We start from the raw sequence: 17,822 nt of genomic DNA, 5'->3' as shown, positions 1-17,822 counted from the left end.
CTGCAATTCTTAGCCTTAAACCTCCTCAAAGAGACCTGCCTTCCTGACCCCTTACCTCACCACTATCCTATCACCCTGTCTTCCATTATATGTTTGGTTATTGTGTGCCTCCCTGGTTCTCCCGACTTTGCCCCAGGCTTTCATTGCCATTGGGCCAGGGACCTGGTCTCCTCAGAGTCTGCTGCCATGGTGCCAAGAATATAGGAGATACTAAAAAAAAACATTCGTGGGTTGAAAGCCTCCATGAATGAATGGAGAAGAGGATGTTGGGAAGAGGCTGGGAGCAGAGGGAAGGCCTGGGAGAGAGGCAGGAGGGAGGAGTTAGAGGAAGGCCTGTGAGGGATTACCTTCAGAGCTGGACACCTCTCGCTCCCCGCAGATTGTCGTCCACCTTATTTATTTGCTTAATATTCAGGTGTTCCTGAGAAACCTCAAATTGATGGAGTTCCATCACCAGTTTACAGGGAGATTAGTCAGAGGCAACTGACTTGTAAAACATCTGGTAGTAAACCGGCAGCTCCTAATTCCACCATGTTCCACACATGAGTGAAGATCCAAATGAATAAAGACAAGATCTTTGGCCTGGAGATATTTTAGGATGTCTCTGGGAAGATCAGTTCTGGAGAATATTTTCCTGTAAAGAGGCATACATGACATACTGTGGACTCCAAAGCCCATATGACAATCAAGGGAAAAGCTTATTTTCTGTAGACTTTAAGCTCAGGCCAGCTCGGTAGATGAGCACGGAGCTAAGTTCCTCACACTCTATGAGGGGTGTGTGGACCTTCAAAGTGACTGCTGTTTTTAGAATGAGTTTAACTGCACTAACTCTCTAACACATGAATTTCATTTCCAAGTTTCTGGGAGAAAGGGGCTGAAAAGCTCTAGTTTCTTGGCCCCAGTATTTCCAGATCAGATCACAGAACAGTGGTTCTCAGGCCTCCAAAGGCAGCAGCAGCAGCATCACCTACAAGGCCTGTTGAATCGCAAAGAAGGCTCTGAGTTCAGTTTTCTGAGATCCTGGGCGGTTCCCACAACTGCCCGGAGCGCTGCGGCCGCTCCTGGGTTGGGGGCCACGTTGTAGGCACCAGTCTCTTGCCTCCCACACCGGGCCCCTGGGGAGGAGGGTCACCGCCAAGCAGGAGGCAGCGAGGGCCCTGGGTACAAGCGTCCCCTCCCCGGCCCCTTCTGGGGACCGTGCAGGTGGGCTGGACCGCAGCTGCCGCCCCGGCTGGGCCCTGGCTCTCCGCGGCCCTCCGCAGCCGGCACACAAAGCCCCTTTCACGGATCTGGCTTCTGCAGAGCCGCCGCTGCTCGGGAGCTGGCTAAGCCCTTTAAGAAAACAAACAGCTCCTGGGCTGGTGGGCGCCGCAGGGCACAGAGGCTGGATTCTTCCCTCCAGGCGGCCGGAGGAGGCGGACTAGCTCGAGGGGGCCCAGCCCCCGCAACCCTTGCCCGCCAGATCGCTTCACCCCGGAGGCTCTGGTCACCTGGACAAGCTCAGACAGCTCCCTGCCTCAAGGTCCTTATCTGCAAGGCAGAGCGTTGGGTGTGGGCTGAAAGACATCACGCTTCCAAAACATTTAGCTGGGGCCTGGCACATAGTAAATTAATGTTAGCTCTTATTATTTACTGAATTATAGGAATTTGCTGTTTTTGTAGGTTACAACATTAGGATACGGGCAATTACATAGGGTTCATCCTAATACATTGCTGATTCAACTTTGAAACAACACAAATAAGCTTTACTCTTCCTCTTTCAGTATCCCGAGATTGCAAGGTTAAGTTAAAAAATGAGTTTTTAACTACTCAGTGATCAGAATTTTCCTGATTTTGGGGCGCCTGGGTGGCTCAGTCAGTTAAGCATCTGCCTTCAACTCAGATCAAGATCCCAGCGTCCTGGCATGCAGCTCTGTATATCAGGGCTCCCTGCTCAGTGGGGAGTCGGCTTCTCCATCTCTCTCTGCTGGCCCCCCTGCTTGTGCTCTCTCTCTCTCTCTGTGTCAGATAAATAATAAAATCTTTTTTAAAAAAATCCCGATTTTTGTTGATATTGTACAACCAAAAAAAACGGCAGAATAAATTGGGAGCAGAGCTTGATGTAAAAATCAGCAACGATCCCGTTCATCCTTATGGCCTCCCAGTTCTTACTAATTGCCTTTCTAACAGGTACATTTTTTTTCTTAAAAAATTATTTTAAGATTTTATTTATTTGAGAGAGAGAAAGAGAGAGAACATGAATGGAGTCAGAGAGAGAGGGAGAAGAAGACTCCCACCCAAGCAGAGGCCCGATGGAGCTCGGACGGGGGTGGGGGTGTGGGGGGGTGGGAGTGGGGGTGGTGGAGGGTGTTGGATCCCAGGACTCTGGGATCATGGTCTGAGCCTGTCAGATGCTTAACCGACTGAGCCACCCAGGCACCCCCTAATGGGTACATCTTTAATAAAACAAAACACCATATACCTTTATGTTTTGCATACTGGATTTTGGTGTAGATGTCTAAAAAAATATTAGTGCTGCTAAAACATCTTAAATTATAGAGGAGTCTAAACTCTTTGTTTTACAGGTGAGGAAATGGAGGTGTGAGGAAGGGGAAGCCAGCCCTGGAGTTGGTTGTGTAAGGAGAGCACCTTTCACCAGCGAGCAGGTCCTGCCACAGCCCCCAAAGCAAAGTTTGAGGGTAGCTGCTTCTCGGAGGACACAAAGGCTCTAGCCCTAGGGTTCCAGCCAACAGTGTCACTACTAGGCATCCCTTCCCCCTGTCCAGATGACAAGGACAGCTCAGGTGCATCAGACACCACCCAGGTCTGGAGGGGACACTGGCAGAGGCCTCGAAGGCTGCACAGCTTCCCAGGGAGATTGTTCTGGTGCTACAATAACTCCCAACACTCCTCACTTAGAATGATTATGTCAGGGGACCAACCAGTCGGCCCCTCTGGTGTGCCCAGTGCTCAGGTTCCAGAATAAAGGAATCCTCAGGTCACAGGGATTTCTTGTGAAGAGTTGTGGGTCCAAGCACTGAGGCCAAGAGGAAAGCCAGACCAAAGGCTGGGAGGGACTTCAGCCCTAGGCACTGAGGTCTGGGACTCAGATGCTCTCACCTCCCATTCTAGCTCTGGGTGCTGTCTGTGGTTTCTCAGTAAGTGGAGTTTTTTGTCTCTGCCACTAATGGTCCCCGGGGTACTCACCCAAGTTGCAGCCCTGTGTTCCAGTTTCTGCTCCTGCTCCCCAACTGGGCCACACGCTGTGCACGTCTGGGGAGAGACTACCTCACAGAGGTCAGAGAAGTTCATATGCCTACAGAAGTCAGGTGGGCAACATGTCCTTAACAGGTCTATTGTGTGGCTTCCTTTGGTCTTTAAAAGAACAACTTAGTGCATTATTATCTAGGTTCCTCCTGTCCATCCCTGTCTCGAACATGTGCAACATGGTGTGGCAGACAAGCTGAGTCAAGCAGATTGGGTTCAGGTCTTCCTTCTGAGCGTGGGGGGGTGGGACAGAGAAGGAGGGGGACGTGGAGGTGGTGATGAGCCTGAGCAAGCTGCTTCAGGTCTCAAAGCCTCAGTCTTTTAATGCAGAGAGTGATGCCCATCTGGAAGTTCCTGATGCTAGATTAGAGATGTTTCAAGTGGTGTGTATTACGGAGGGCACGTATTGCATGGAGCACTGGGTGTGGTGCATAAACAATGAATGCTGGAACACTGAAAACAAAATATGATGGAAAAAAAAAAAAGATGTTTCAAAGCCCAAAGGCACAGAGTAGGCCTTTAACACGTGACATCTCCTATCATCAGGCTCAATGGTGGGAAGAGATTACCCTGCCCCCACGCGGGTTCCTGCCTCCCAGGTGCCTTATCATTATTTCTGGTGAGGCAGCCAGGAGACTTGCTGGTTGGGTCCCTGTGGTCACCACCGCTGCCACTCAAAATGGAAGAGGAAGAAGCTGAGAGCTCTGAAGCTAGGAGGGGGCAGTCATTAGGAAACAATGGTTACATCCCTGGAGGGAAAGGTGCCCTAACTCAGATGGGACAGTGGTTTTCTGTGGTTTTTCTGGACCCAAAGTGCATCCGTTGGAGGCTGAGCAGCTGGCTCCCTCCAGGCAGCCTTGAGGGCGAGGGGTGTTTTCTGCTCCCGAGGTCTGGTCATCCCAGCCAGAGGGGCATTCCCATAACAGACAAGGACAAAGGGGAGGAATCCTGTCTAGGGCAAGCATGGGGGCAGGTGGTGATTATCCCTGAGCCTGCAGGCACCCCCTCCTTAAGCACCATTCCTGCCAAAAACATATCAGGTTAATTTCTGGGTCTCTTCAAAAACCCCAAGATCTGGGCCTACAGGCTCATAAAACAGTAATTGCCAGGAGCTGAATGGCAGCCATTGCCCCCTTAGGCTGCCTTTGTGGGTGAACATGGAGATGGGTAGGAACAACACAGTCCATGATCTTATGGAGTTCCGAGCCCCAGAGGCTAATGAGAACATCTCAGATTGATTAGATCTCAGATGATCTACTGCACACAAGAGTGAGAAAGAGCAGAGGTTTAAGAGGATGATAATGGGCTACAAAGGAGGTAGAGCTGCCCTTCCAGTCTGGGGGTAGAGCAGTGAGTGCGTCAAGGAAAGCTTCCTGGAGAATGTACATATAAAGTAGGCCTCGAAGGATGCACGGAGTTGTTTTCCCGTAATGAAAACACTTTAATTTTTATGATTATAAAAGTAATACATAGAAATTCCAAGCAACACAAAATGGTATAAAAATTTTAAATAATGCAAAATTCCATCCCTCTAGGCAACTGTAGATAACCGTTCAATCAACATCCTTCTCAAATACATATCATTTTGTATAAAGGTAGAGGATACTATACATGTAATTCTATAACCTACTTTTTTCACTTAAAAATGTTTTTGTCAATGGATATAGCTATGTATCATCTCTAATGACTATATAATATCCAAATGTACCATAATTCAGTTAATCCCTTCCTGCTGTACATTTAGATTGATTTCGGTTTTTACAACCGTAAATAATGCTAAGATGGGCACCTTCTCACAGTCATCTTCACGGACTTGGTTTCTAGATGTGTCTACGGGAATCCCCCATGAATGTTCTGACACATTCGCCCGTGCCCTCCATCTCTAATTAAACTCCCATTCAGACAGGTGTAATTCTGAGACTGGAGAGAGGGATGCAAGCAGAGACAGAGGGCATCAGGTACAAAGCCCACCATTAATAAAAGGCTGCTGGGGCTGCATGGAAGTGCCAAAGGAAAGAGCTTGTTTGGAGGCAGTTTCTATGAGGTGTTGGTATTGTTGGGAAGCACTAGGAGATAAACAGGAAAGGTGAGCGGTGGCCTCTCAGGGAAGGCTGTGAATGCCAGGTGGGAGAATCCGCAGTTGGAGATGATTCAACATTTAGCTATTTGGCACCTATTTTGAGCCCAAATCTTTGCTGGGGACCATGGAATTATAAAGACTTACCACTTCAGAGAGCTGACTATTTGGCAGAGAAAGCCATCATCAACCACATATCCGGCGTCGTAAGACACTGGCAGATGACATACACACTACCCCAACCCCCAGCCAGAAGACAGGGGTGAGTGGCTCTTACCCGTTTCTAAGGCTCAGCTCAGGCCCAACTCTCTGCAAGTGTGGAGCAGAAAATCTAAGCCAGTGTCTCCAAAGATAAAGCGTTCGGTTTAAGGGCATGCCAGTTGCAGCAAAGGTCTGCTCTTCTTTGCTGTGGGAGGGATCTTCATTTTCCTCTTCCCTCCTGTTTCCCTAGGCTGCTGTGGGGAAATCCCACCACCTTGGGCCTGATGCCCCTCACAAGCCATGATTTCCACTCCCACATGGGCTCCCAGCACTTCAGCAATGGACACTCATTCCATCACCGTGCTCTCTCCTCAACCAGTTCCCAGTCCCACCCTTAGCAGATTTTATCATCATCTCCCTGTTTTTCAACTTTGAGCTGCAAAGGCATTCTTTATTTTCTTTAGGGTTCCCAGCTACAGATGCACTCAGGATGCACGTCTATTTAATCTTTTTTAAATTTTAAGTAGACTCCATGTCCAACATGGGGCTTGAACTCACAACCCTAAGGATCGCATGCTCCACCAGCTGAGCCAGCCAGGTGCCCCGGAATGCAAGTCTTCTGGAAAGAGGTCAAAGTTACAAATACCTATGTGTGACACTATCATTCCTACTTCTCACTTATTCTGTCACTATTCATATTGAATGTTGGGGTCCCTCTAGCTCAAAGTCCTCATCCTCGAGACTCTGGAGCCCAGAGATTCTTTTTTTTTTTTAAAGATTTTATTTATTTATTTGTAAGAGAGAGAGTGAGAGCGAGCACAGGCAGACAGAGTGGAAGGCAGAGTCAGAGGGAGAAGCAGGCTCCCTGCAGAGCAAGGAGCCCGATATGGGACTCGATCCCAGGACGCCGGGATCATGACCTGAGCTGAAGGCAGCCGCTCAACCAACTGAGCCACCCAGGCGTCCCAAGCCCAGAGATTCTTAGGGGGAATAACACAAGGAGAAATGGGGGAAATGTAGACTTACCTCCACACTTCTCTAAAGCACTTGACTCAAAGTAGGAAAACAAAATATCCCTATTTGAGAATGCCGTAATTATCAGGCAGATAATAATCAGGCAGGTAAATATTCAGAGATATTTACTCTCTGGCCCACTGTATCTTTCTTCCCCACCCTTCCTCGCCTCCTTGAACGGCAGTGAGGCTCCTTACTCTGCGCATTTTCTCCCAGACATGGCTTTGATGGGGATTCCCTTTCTCTCTTCTGAATTTATTAACACGCTACGTGTGACCCACCTTTAAATTAAGGCTCCTTTCACGCCCTCTCTCCCCCACCTCTCAGCATGGGCCTCCCTTCCCGTTCGGAGGAGCCTCTTACACTATAGGACATGGTCAGCACCTACTGTCCTCCCTGTTCTGCTCCCATCTGTTCCAAACCTACTTGGCCGCCTGTGTTACCTGTGTCATGAAGGGCTTTACCGTACCCCCAAATCCCAGCCAGAAACCAGCAGGTCTGGCTATCGCTGCCCTCCCTCAAGCCTCTCATCATCAGTGACCAGATGCTGGGTCCATATCCACCTCCTGAGCCTCTCCCCAGAGCTCCAAGACCATTCCTTCTGTCCTCCTCAGCAATCTGCTTGGTTGCGATGAGCCTGGCTGCTCCCCTTGCTTCCAGTCTCACACCTTCTAATGTGACCATGTTGTCTGTTATTTCCTGCTTAAGTCCCCTCTGTGGCTCCCCACACTTCAGGGTAACATTCCACGCACCTCCCAAGTCGTACTGGCAAGTCGTACCAAGTAGTACAGTCTGCTTCCTGCTCATCACTCTCTGCAGGCTGCCCATGGACTTGACTCTGGCCATGCTGAGCCACTTCCATTTCCCTAGATGTGCCTACTTCCCACTGTCAGGAGACAGGGAGGCAGAACAGTCCCAGCAGAAGGGGCGAACACCTCTCCACCTTTAAGACATAGTTCAAGCATCCTCTTCTCTACAAATTTCTTCTTCCTGACTCCCCAGATAGAATGACTCCTTTTGTACAGTTGTGCTGGCCTTTGGGCTCAGTACGCCTAACCTGCCTTTGCAATTCCCATGTCTGCAAGCTCTATACAGAAATGCAGGGGCCCTGTCAGCCTTGGATGCCAGAAGCTGATGAGGAAGTTCTGAAGTCAGAGAATCTATCCCAAGGAAATGATAAAAATAACCTTCATCAAGATGATCATTGGATCACTGGATAACAAAGCAAGGAGAAAGTTTTAAAATTAAGTTTCTTTAGAAGAGACTTAACAAACACAGAAAAGGGAGACTAGGATAAATCCAATGGGGCTAGACTGGAAGTATCCCTGAGAGTTCATGATTTCTAGTATCTAATTCTTTATGCCATCTCTCTCTCTCTCTCTCACTATTGCTATACATCTTTATCCTTCCTTATTTTCTTGCTCTGGCCACCAAGGGCCTAGAAGCAATGACACTGCAGGAGCAATGAGCACTCTTAGCACCTAGACCGTGGTTTCTAAATATATGCCTCCATCAAAGGAAATCCAAGACTCCATGGAGAAATGGCTGATTCCAGGGCTCGGGCAAGGAAGATACAAGAGAAGCAGAAACAAACATTTTATGACTCCAGAAAGTAACAAAAGTGTTCAGAAATGAAGGAGACAGGTTAAAAAGGCACAGGACCCTCCCAGAAATCGGGAATGATTTGAGAATCAAAGTAAATAAAAGCAATGGCTTGCAACTCTGAGAAAAATAGGAATCCATTCATCCATCCTGATAAACACATAGATGATTAAGTCAGGAGAAAGGATGCTTTTCTTTAGTAGAGTGCCAATCAGGAAATGCAGATTATGGATTTAGAAAAGCACAACGAGGGTGCTTGGGTCGCTCAGTGGGCTAAAGCCTCTGCCTTGGGCTCAGGTCATGATCTCAGGGTCCCTGGATGGAGCCCCGCATCAGGCTCTGTGCTCAGCAGAGAGCCTGCTTCAGCCCCTTCTCTGCCTACTTGTGATCTCTCTCTCTGTCAAATAAATAAATAAAATCTTTTTTAAAAATTAAAAAAAAAAAAAAGAAAAGAAAAAAAGAAAAGCACAATGGACAAGGAACAAAATATTTACAGGATCTCAAAGTATCTCCTCACAAATTCCTTGTTAATTACAAAAGGGAAAATAGTAACCAAGGGATCAGAGTTACTTCAGCTCAATGGGACATCATATGCCAACTTAAAATTCACTGAGGATGCACCACTTCTGTGATGTTCCTGCCTGACTGCAAAACCCTAATCTAGTCATATGGAACCATGAGGCCAATCCAAACTGAGGAATATACTACAAATACCTGGCCTGTCTTCTTCACAAATGCCAAGGTAAGGAAAAGCAATGACTCACAGCCTGTGAAGTTCTTCTGGATTGAGAGAGACACACGTGTAATTATGTGTTGCAAGTAAATGTAATACACAATCCTGCACCAGGAAAAAGGGCATCGCTATAAAGGACATTACCAGGATAAGTGATGAAATTTAAATATGGACCATGGCTTATATCACAGTATTATTTCAGCGTTCAACTTCCCGATTTGGGTAACTGTACTTATGGCTTTAAGTTCTGAGAGAGCATCCTCGTTCTTAAGGAAATACATACTAAAGATTTTGGGGTAAAGGGGCACAATGTCTGCAACTTACTTTCAAATGCTTCAGAAAATACAATATATAAATATAGATAATCTAAGTCATAAAGCAAATAAGGTAAAATGTACAGACTCAGTAAATTTGGGTAAAGTATATATGGGAGTTCTTTGTGATAGCCTGTAACTATTCTATAAGGCTGAAATTCTATTAAAATTTAAAGTTTACCAAACAACTAAGAATCCAACAACAAGGGAGGAGTCAGAATTATGGTACAGTCGCTCTGTGGAAGCCTCAAAATTACTTAAAGTTTCTGAAGATATATAACCATATAGAAGAAATGCTTATAAAATATACAGTGCCGAGTGATAAAAGCGGGATACAAAATATTTTGTGTATATTATTACAACTAGGCAAAAACGAACACACAAGACAAACTGGCAGGATAAAATCAAGCATAGTAATAAATATACTGGAGGGTAGGAAGAGATTGAGTGACTTTTTCCAAAAAAATCAACCAGTTCAAAGAGATACTTGCCAGCCCTGCATCCCACCCCTCACCCCTGTATCCCCAACTCTCCAGCCTGTTGTACTGGAAAGCAGTGGTACTGACTGCATTCTCTTGCCTCAGGCTGGCCCTCCCCAAACCTTGAACACCCACCAAAGAGAACTAACAGAGCACGTGTGGAGCGCCCTCAGAGAGAGGCATCTCTGGGGCTGGGGCTGGGGCTGGGGCCCGGGAGTGGCGAGGTTACACAGCAGGCAGTCCGCCAACCCTGCCCCGCAGAGCAGCTCCATGGTCTACTCTGAGCAGCCAGTTTTAGCAGCTGTGGACACAGCTGAGGGGAAGCCCAGCAACAGTGCAGTGGAGACTCGAGCCCCCCTGGCCAGGCCAGGACAGAGACCCCTTAGAATGCCCTTGGCCTGTGTGGACAACACCTGGCCTCTTGTTGGCATGCTCCCTCCTGGAACAGACAGTAAAGCTTCTTGGAATCTCAAAAAATTTAGGAACTCTTGGATCATCTTATCTATAGAGGCAGAATGCCTGGCTCTGTCATCAGTGGAGATAAAGTGTTAAGTCCTTATCACCCCTTTACACTTTTCACATGAATCTGTCTACTGAAAATGTGGCAAAAAGAAGTTTAGAACACAAGACTGCTATCAAAGTGCAAGATTCAGAAAGACCTGGGCAGCTTAGGGAAACAGCAGGAATAAAAGACAATCGGCCTCCTCTGTAGGAGAACCCATTTTGCCTCTCTTACTGTAAGAAAGGTCTTTACAACTCCTTCCCTAAAGAAGTAGGAATAAGAATTAAACAGATTAAGAGACCCTCAGAGCAGGTACCTGAGGTAGGTAGGAAAAAAAAAAAAAAAAAATCCTAGCTCCATAGGGACGCATCAGCAAAAGCTTGTAAACTCCTATGGAGAGAAACTTACTCTAGACCTGGGTAACTTCTTGGTTCAGAGCATTCCGGACCTGCTTCCCAACTGCTCCCCTGCCTAAAGCAAAAAGCACCACCATTCTGAGTCATGTAATCTGATTTTAAAATATTTTATTACATAATCTTTTCATGGCACCATCAGGAGTAACAGAAAACGTTATTCCCAGTTCCTAACCACAACCTGAAAAATATACATTTGTATTTATATATTTATATCAATACTCCACCCCATCCCCTAACTCCACCACCTAGTGTCACCACCTAGTGTGGGTCTTCTGCTTAAAGCAACAAACTATTCTCTCAGGTAAGAAAATATATATGGAAGCTAAATGAAGTAACGGTTAGAATGGGGACAGGTAGGAAAGGGTCAAGTCCAGGCTAGGCAGGATGCATCACTGGAGTCCAGCAGAGGTGGAGGACAGTGTATAAAAAGGCAGCGTCAGGCAGGTGGGTTCTGATGTCCTTGGTCCATTAGGAGATGGCCTTTGCCTCAGGAAGGAAGGCTTCCCAGTACTTTGCCAGCTGCAAAGAAGTGGGGACAGTAAGCAAGTGCTCCCACCTAGTGGTGGTGGCAGAGCCAGAGGCTGAGCCTGGGAGGGGAGCAAGCACAGTGCCTCGGCACTCCCCCAGACGCCTGAGCGTCTTTTTTTTTTTTTTAAGATTTTATTTATTATTTATTTGACAGAGAGAGATCACAAGTAGGCAGAGAGGCAGGCAGAGAGAGAGAGGAGGAAGCAGGCTCCCCGCCGAGCAGAGAGCCCGATGCGGGACTCGATCCCAGGACCCCGAGATCATGACCTGAGCCAAAGGCAGCGGCTTAACCCACTGAGCCACCCAGGCGCCCACAAATAAATAAATCTTTAAAAAAAAAAAAAGAGGGTTAGGTGGTACCACGGGGTTATAGGGAGAGTTGGGGTTTGTCCTTAAAAACTAACTTCTTATAGATTTGGGCAATCCTGCTTAGCAAAAGACCCTGTTAGATGTTCCACGTTAGAGTAATAGGGCCAGCCCATCCCATCCTGTGACCAAAGCCCACAGAAGGCAGCTGGTCTCTGGAGCAGGCAGAGGAGGACAGTCATGCATAATGTACATACCTGCTGCTGTGAGGACAGGAGTGTCTCAAGGTACTTGATCACATGGTTTTTGAAGTCCTTGGATTTCTCTTTCTATAGGAGACAGGATTCTAGAGTGATCATCTAGACAGTTGCTCCTACCCCTCTTGATGGGATGGTGGTGTGTAATGCTGACCAAGGCCAAACACAGCCCCGGAAATTAGAGCCAGCAGCTGAACAGCTATAATTTCCAGTCACACAGCTTCTGCTGAGGCCTTGCAAAGTTTTCTTCATGGTGGGTGGGGGTGTTGGGGGATGAAGAAGACAGGAGCAAGGAAAGGGGACCAAAGGACACAGGATGATTGCAAGCTTTGTTTTGCGTCTAACTGTTCTGGTCTAATGACACAGGCCAAGCTACTTTGCCTCAGAACACACATGTAAATACACACACACACAGACACACACACACACAAAGGCCACGACTGTTCACAGTACCAAGTCACCAGCACTTCCACCTATCTCCCTACTTGACAGACGTGAACAAAACCAACACTACCACTAAAATCAGGCACTGCACACGTGTGAGAAGCAGGATGTTCTATCTCACCTCAAACCGTATCACTTCTTTTCGGACCACAGTTGAAATCCTTTCAAAGTCCCTTTCATACTGAGTTACACGAGACTCCCACTGGGAAGAAAGGGGAAAGGAAGGGTCACTTAATATTATGGTACCATTACTGAGTCTTGACCCCTGGACAGCAATTCTACATATGAGACCTGAATTGGTCATTATGTCTTTCCATCCCTCTGGGTAAGATTAGAAACCATATGGGACTCAGTGTGTAAGGCCATCTGGCTGGAAAAGAGGTACTGTGTGCACCAGGCCAGGCCTGATCTCTCAGGAAGTTCTGACACTCCATAGCCTCTGGCTCAGGCACCCACCAGCACAGCTGGGAGTTCCAGAGAACTGAATTTCACTCTCACCACTAGAGGGGCATATCTGAATCACCTTGGAGTTTTCTGAAGACCCACCCAAGACCCCTCCCTCGGGGACTGTGACTTGACCAGCAGGGGTGGAATGGCACAGGAGCAAGCCGGGACTCCTCCGAGGCTTCCCCAGCAGCCACTGCCTTTAGACTCAAACAGCTCCCTTGCCTGCTGTGGGGGTTCAAGCATCTGGGTGGGATGGGACCTGGGCCCATTCAGGAGTCCGTCAAATACCCGCACTGGTCTGCCTCGGGGGGCCTCACCTCTAAGATCTCGTCCTTGGCCTGCTGCAGTTTGTCAGGCTTGTTGGCCCAAAGCAGCCGAGCCTCAGCCTCCCGTTTCTTCTGCAGCGTAGCTTGAGCGTCCTGCCAGCGCTGCCAGGTCTTCATGCGCTGGTCGAAGGCAGCCTGTGGGGCGGGGGGTTGGGGAAGAGCACAACCAGCCCTGCAGGAGCGCCACCTGCTCTGCCAGGGGCGGGGGGCAGCTGTGCTAGAGAAGGACGGAGCAAGGGCAGGTTCTGCAGCCACATGTTAGTGCCCAGCTGGAAGCCTAGTATCAAAATGCACAAGCTTGGCTAAGACTCCTCTCCCAGCCTCCAGGAGGCCATGCTGCTTCATGCGACTCCCCAGGCTGGATGGCTGGGAGCACAGCAGGTGGCCTAATGCCAATGCCCAGTACTATGGCTTCTGAACTGCTTCCCTCAGATTAGTCCATGGGTCTCCACACCCTTCCTGAGCTCCTGCCATGTGCCAGGAACTAAGATAGAGGGTAACGAAACACATGGTTCTGCTTTTAATGGAGCTTATAATCTAATAGAAAAGGCTAACATTATATTAATAATTACCTATAAATGATTACATGTATGCAGAGTACAGAGAAAACAAGCAGGGGACCTATAACCAAATGACAGAACTGGAGACTTAGCTTAGCCTGGAAAATACACCAGGCAAGGCCAATCTAAGGAAGCAGTCTTTAAGTTAACACCAAATAGTATACAAGGTAAGCTTAACAGATCTTTAAATAAATAATTATAGCTACCATGGGGACACACGGCTTCCATCTCATCTACATATTCAACTGTGGAAGGCTACCAAGGCTCACAAGAAGCTCCCCAAGGTCCACTTGCTGGGTTGCCCTCATTCCAGTCCCTCGACTGCATTTCCAGAGGAGACCTGGTGGCCTAACCATGCCATCCACCACCCCCATTGGCTCAGTAAGACTTCAAGAGGCAGCCTGATGAGAGATCTGAACCCAGGGCCAGCCTTCCAGCCCTGTTCCATTTGCTCTCCTTTGCTGCAGAAGTCCCCTGGACGTTTTCTAGGTCTCCTTAGTGCAGCCCTTCACCAAAGTTTGAACCCTAGGGAGTTAAACTGCCACCACATTCACCTTTTCCAGTCACGTGTGATCACCTGAAACTTCCTAGCAGCTCAATGTCAAAGGACAGGTAAAGGTAACTTTGTATCCATGAGACTCAAGCCTAACCTTCTGGGTTAAGAGTGGTGCAGCTCCAGGTTCAGGGAAAAGCAGAAAAGAAATATTTGCTCATCGCCTCAATCCTACTGCCTACCCTCACAGGCAGGTGAAGGGTCTCTGAGAGAAGCCTAGCTCGCAGTTCTGCACGCAGGCATGCTGCCCCAGCCTCTGCCCAGAGCTCTAGGCTGGGCCCCTCTCATCTCTGTCCACAGAGGCTCACCCAGCCTGGGGGCGGGGGGTGGGGGGGATGGTCACATCCCAGAGCTGTGCTCTCCTGAGACTCCAAACAATGCCCCCCTCTGAAGACTTCCCCAGAGAGGGCACATCCCTGAGGTGGTGCTCCAGTTTTTGTAGTCGGACCAGTTCTACAAATTCCAAAGCAGGTTATTTTTCCAGCCTCTTATCAGTCTGGAGTTAGCAGCAAACCAGACAGCTGAGGGGGAGGACAATGAGCAACCTCATAGGCCACACTGAGCAGCTCTACCATGGAAGAAATGAGAGCCCTGGGAACAGCTTGGTTCTTGACAACACAGGAGCTCCCTGTGGGGGAATGCTGGAGATGGGGAGTGAAGGTGGCCCTGTTCCAACTCCGAGGTCCCTCCTGGTCCCAAGCTGGTTCAGGGGCAGACCCAGGCCTTATAAGGCAGGTACCAGGATCCCTCTTGGCTCTTTCCTCTATCACAGGGGACCATGCGAGAGCGAATACCACTGCCCAGTAAAGCTTCCTTGGCCACCCTAAAAGGTCTCGGGAAACCAGACTGCCCTGGTTACCAGGAGAAGAGGTGAGGTACTCGACCTGAGAGGCAGGCGGCAGTGTTGTTACCATTGTGGGCAGCACAGCACACAAAGGACTCTGGTGACAAGCTCTCTCAGCGCGCTGGCCACACTCCTCCATGCAATGCCAAGCCAGTTCCGTGTAGTTACCTGACTGCCCACGTTAGAGGGACAAGTGGAAGCCAGCAAGAGCTCTTACCAGGGCAAAGCTGCTGCTTACTGTTAAGGAGGCAAAGACCAAAGACTGAGGAAGTCACTGCTCCACAAGGCCAAGACAGCAGGTCTATAATAAGCCTCGTCTGAAAAAAGGACCACTGTCCAGCTTCAACAATAAGGAGGGGCCTACTTGGAAATTCAAGAGTAGTCTCTTCTCCAAATATTTTAGTGTTTTAAAAACTGGCTGTAGGCCTCAAAATGACTCTGTGATAACTAGCTAACAGTTAAATGGATTTTTTGGTTCAAAAGATACCTTCTCTCCTAAGAATAAAGCTACACCTATTTTCAGCTATAATGGATGGAAATATCTTGGGAAGGGAAAAAGCAAAAGAAAGACAAATCAATGGGAGCATGGAGAAAGAGGAAAGGAAAAAGAAGCTTACACGGACAATGGCCAGGAGACGAATGTAGTCACTCAGGAGCTCAGCAAGGAGGAAGAAGTCATTGTTGGCCTGTTCCTGGTGGAGCTGCTCAATTTTTTCTTCCACCTCAGCCAGCTGGGAGAGTGCCCGTGACAATGCCGTGTTGTCCTCAGAGCTCCCAAGCATGGCTAGACTCTTTGCAAACTGGGCCGTGTTCAGCGCTAGCTCTGGAAGAAGACAGCAGAGGCCTCTGATCTCACAAGGAAAAGGGAGAAGTCAGCTGGCACTGCAGGGCATGCCTTAGCAAAGCTGCCTCTGCATATCTAACAATGGGGGGCTCTGTGACCCAGTCACTTACACCCCGGCCACTTGGACTTAATAGAGTGAGCGGAGTGCAATGTGGTCACACGAGCAGGGAGAGGCACATGCTGGCCGAAGTATCACTAGGTTGAGGCCTACCTGGAAGAAGCAGCTCCAATATTCCTGGAGAAGCAGGGGCAGTTAATACAAATAGGACAAAGGAATGATTCTAATTTTCACGTTAAAGCTCACGGTTAGCAGTCTGTTTGCAAGACAGAGAGTGAATGTATGTGCACACTCCATAGTCTTGTATGTTCTAGAGCAGGGCAAACATTTTCTGTAAAGGGCCTGAGGACTGAAGCTTCGTGGACCACATACAGTCTCACTTACTCTATTTTTTCACTCTTCTCTTTAAAAATGTAAAAACCATTCCCACCTTGGAGCAAAGGCTGAGAGCCAGAAGTGGCCCATGGGTTAGGCCCTACATTTTGCCAACCCTTACATTGTCTTCATTTTAACAGTTTTCTGCCTGTTTTGATTTATGATTATTACCATGTTTAAGGCAGGGAAGGAATGCATTCAAACGTGGAAAATTTTAATAGCTCTTAGGCAAAAGTTAGGAGACATACATGGTTTCCATGAATTTACATACTGCCCATCTGATCATGTAGCTGAAGTGTGTGACATTACTTTGGATAAAAGCCACCAATTCAAATCATACCCTCTGAAGGCCATGAGTGTGGGCTGGCTTCCCTGTATCCTTCCCAGGTAGAAAGTACAATGATCACAGTGGCTGAGGTGGGAGGTGCAGGGCATACCTTTTTGATGAGAACATCAAGGACTAGGTGGGCTGAGTTTCCATTTGAATGGCTGACAGACTTGGGGACAGGATGTCCTCCCATCTCCAGCTCACTAGCAAACATCAATTTCCCCCAGCTCCAAGTGCATTTCCAAGGTTGTTACCTTTCCTATGGTTGACTAGAGTTTCTACAACAGCATGCAGTTTCCGTAAGCGCTGCTCTTCACACTCTACTTCCTGGAGCTTCTCCTCAAACCACTGAAACACAAAAGCCCAGATCTTTAATGGAGGGGACTCATATAGGCATCCAGCATGGCATTTCCTTAGCAGTTTTTTTTTTTTTAAAGGGACTGAATTATATTAAAAAGAAAGTCTCTGAGAAATTCAGGACTCTTCAGGGCATCTGACCCTTAAGACTGAGGGAGCAGGGGAAGCTGAGAGACACAGGGCTACTCACAATGTCTGATTCATTCATCTTGATGGTCATTTTACTGACGGCATCTGTGGCTTTGTTGAACATCTTGAGGAGACCAGCGCCACTCAATGTCTGGGTACCCACGGCGCGTGGCAGCTACAAGACCAAGAAGGCGGGATGGCATGTTATCTGCTGCCCCTATTTTAGGTTCAGAAGAATTAGTATCCATCAGATGGTATGCCCAAAACTTGCTAAACAAATTATTTGAACTGTAGATTGCTGTTTTCAAAAGCAATTAGGCACTTCTGTAACTAGTACATACATACAGAAAAAAAAAATCAAAGGACTATGTTAAGCAGAATTAGCAAAATTTTCAGCTTTTGAAATAGTGTGCAGAAAGGAATGAGAGTAGGATTGTTACGTGGCCAGGTGACCTCGTGTTGAGACTGTTTGTCATCCCAGGCATGAACTGCTTAAATTTCAAACACACTTTTGTTAAAAGATACTTTGGGTTAGCATACTCTGCACACAGCTGGATATAATCTTGAGAAGCTTTGAAGCTGTCCTGTGATTCCATTTGGATTTTCCTCAGTGAACAAAGGTCTAAGGACAGGAGCATTATTTGTTCAGATTGAGGTTACTTTTAGGGATGATCTTAATAAGCCAAGCATGCCAAACATTTAGAAACAACTTGGTTGATTCAGTCCTACCACTACTTTCCCAAGGTACAGAATGGATGCTAAAGAATCTACAGTAATTATAGTATACCATGCTGAAAAATTAGATTACAGGGCAGTAGTTTTCAATTTGGGGCCATTTTGCCCCCTAGGGGACATCTGGCCATGGCTGGACATAATTCTAGC

At 47.7% G+C, this 17,822-nt stretch overlaps 1 protein-coding gene and 1 long non-coding RNA gene across 4 annotated transcripts in view; both read right to left on the bottom strand.

The window, feature by feature from the left end:
* Positions 1-380: 380 nt before the first annotated feature.
* Positions 381-6,350, bottom strand: LOC123388213. Its single transcript, XR_006602775.1, has 2 exons — positions 3,187-6,350; positions 381-634 (listed from the first exon to the last, which is right to left on the bottom strand). It is a non-coding gene; the product is annotated as an uncharacterized LOC123388213 (long non-coding RNA).
* Positions 6,351-10,675: 4,325 nt separating this feature from the next.
* SNX1 (sorting nexin 1) overlaps positions 10,676-17,822 on the bottom strand; it is a 34,245-nt gene continuing 27,098 nt past the window's right edge. For all 3 annotated transcript variants that reach the window (XM_045067597.1, XM_045067598.1, XM_045067596.1), the window contains exons 9-15: positions 17,002-17,115; positions 16,709-16,802; positions 15,467-15,672; positions 12,884-13,027; positions 12,241-12,321; positions 11,676-11,747; positions 10,676-11,103 (exon numbers count right to left, since the gene is read on the bottom strand). In XM_045067597.1, the coding sequence (XP_044923532.1) occupies positions 11,053-11,103; positions 11,676-11,747; positions 12,241-12,321; positions 12,884-13,027; positions 15,467-15,672; positions 16,709-16,802; positions 17,002-17,115 (762 nt within the window). In that variant the 3' untranslated portion in view covers positions 10,676-11,052. The remainder of the gene's footprint in view (positions 11,104-11,675; positions 11,748-12,240; positions 12,322-12,883; positions 13,028-15,466; positions 15,673-16,708; positions 16,803-17,001; positions 17,116-17,822) is intronic.

Source organism: Mustela putorius, unplaced genomic scaffold, assembly GCF_011764305.1.
Source record: "Mustela putorius furo isolate JIRA1106 unplaced genomic scaffold, ASM1176430v1.1 tig00003896_pilon_pilon_pilon, whole genome shotgun sequence".
NCBI classification, from domain to species: Eukaryota; Metazoa; Chordata; class Mammalia; order Carnivora; family Mustelidae; genus Mustela; species Mustela putorius.
This window is presented reverse-complemented; position numbering and strand designations above follow the sequence as displayed.